General features: G+C 32.1%; 1 protein-coding gene across 1 annotated transcript in view; it reads left to right on the top strand.

Moving 5' to 3' along the window:
- The window catches only part of LOC106875341 (tryptophan 5-hydroxylase 1), a 35,906-nt gene that overhangs the window by 1,913 nt on the left and 32,529 nt on the right, over nucleotides 1–1,464 (top strand). The window contains exon 2 of the mRNA XM_014923432.2: nucleotides 311–378. Coding sequence (XP_014778918.1) covers nucleotides 311–378 — 68 coding nt within the window. The remainder of the gene's footprint in view (nucleotides 1–310; nucleotides 379–1,464) is intronic.

Here is a 1,464-nt window from a genome sequence, read left to right as displayed (position 1 = left end):
ATATATATATATATATATATATATATATGCATGCATGTGTGTGTGTGTGTCTGCTTTTTGTGTCCGTGTTCTCTCCTCAATCTCCTTGATTGCCAACTGGTGTTAGTTTGTTTACGTCCCCATAACATAGCGGTTCGGCAAATGATACCGATAGAATAAGTGTCAGACTTTAAAAGACAACAAAGTATTTAGGTTGACTTATTCGATTTAAACCCTTCAAGGCGGTACTCCAGCATGACCGCGATACAATGACTGAAACAATTGAAGAAACGTAAATCAATTAAATTGCTATATTTTATATAAATTTCAGGGCTTCAAGGATCCAGTATATAGACAACGTAGAATAAAATTTGCGGAAATTGCTAATAATTATAAACAGTGAGTATTTTTGCTCGTGTTTTTGTTTTCATATTTCTGTCTTTTGTTTGGGATGTTTGGTAAACCTCGTAAATTTGGGATTTATCTGACGTAAAACTAACATATACACTGAAATAGGTAAACTTAATGTATCCACTGCGCTATAAATCCTGTATCTTTCATACGCTATGCACTACACTGTTATAGAGTGTAAACAAATTTATTATAATTTATGTTCTAATTCCTACTATAGATTTACGTTCGATGTTTAAAATAAACTTGTTTTGTCTCCAAGATACTGTATCTTAAAACACGTGTACGAATTTTACAGTGATACTAAGTATTTATTCATTAAACATGTGCATGTATATGTATGTATGTATGTATGTATGTATGTATGTATGTATGTATGTATGTATGTATGTATGTATGTATCTATCTATCTATCTATCTACCTGTGTGTGTGTGTGCATGTGTGTGTGTGCATGTGTGTGTATGTATTCACGAGCCACGCTGTTTTGTATATATGCGTGTTTTTGTGTGCATACACACACACGTATGTATGTATGTATGTATGTATATTATATTCGAAATTTGCAATAGAATCAGCTCTAGAGTAAAATCTTTATCTATATAACATACTGTACGTATATTATTAAAAAGCCAGCAGTTGCAGATTTTCATCTAGGAAAAATCCCTTTATAAACGTAATATGTTAAAAATACATTATACTTCAGAGTGAAGCGAAACGGTATAGCCCCGAGGGAGACCATTCTGGCTTTCAGATGATACACGTACGTTAAGTATGTCATATAGATTAAGATTTTACTCTGGAGTTGCTCCTATTGAATATTTCGAATTGTCTACAGCCATTGCAAACCAATGTATTGTTTGTACATTATCTCTGTATACTTCAAACTGGCCGATTCGATCTCGTTTCGGAAGTGATACCTATATGTGATAGACGAAATACGCATCTGACGCTCTTGCAAGTCAATTCTGGGCTGGCTTCATTTCGCCTAGCTCTGAAGTATATTATATTATATTATATTATATGTATATATACATATATACATATATATATATATATATATATATATATATATA

The sequence above is a fragment of the Octopus bimaculoides genome, chromosome 10 (genome assembly GCF_001194135.2).
Source record: "Octopus bimaculoides isolate UCB-OBI-ISO-001 chromosome 10, ASM119413v2, whole genome shotgun sequence".
Lineage (NCBI taxonomy): Eukaryota > Metazoa > Mollusca > Cephalopoda > Octopoda > Octopodidae > Octopus > Octopus bimaculoides.
This window is presented reverse-complemented; position numbering and strand designations above follow the sequence as displayed.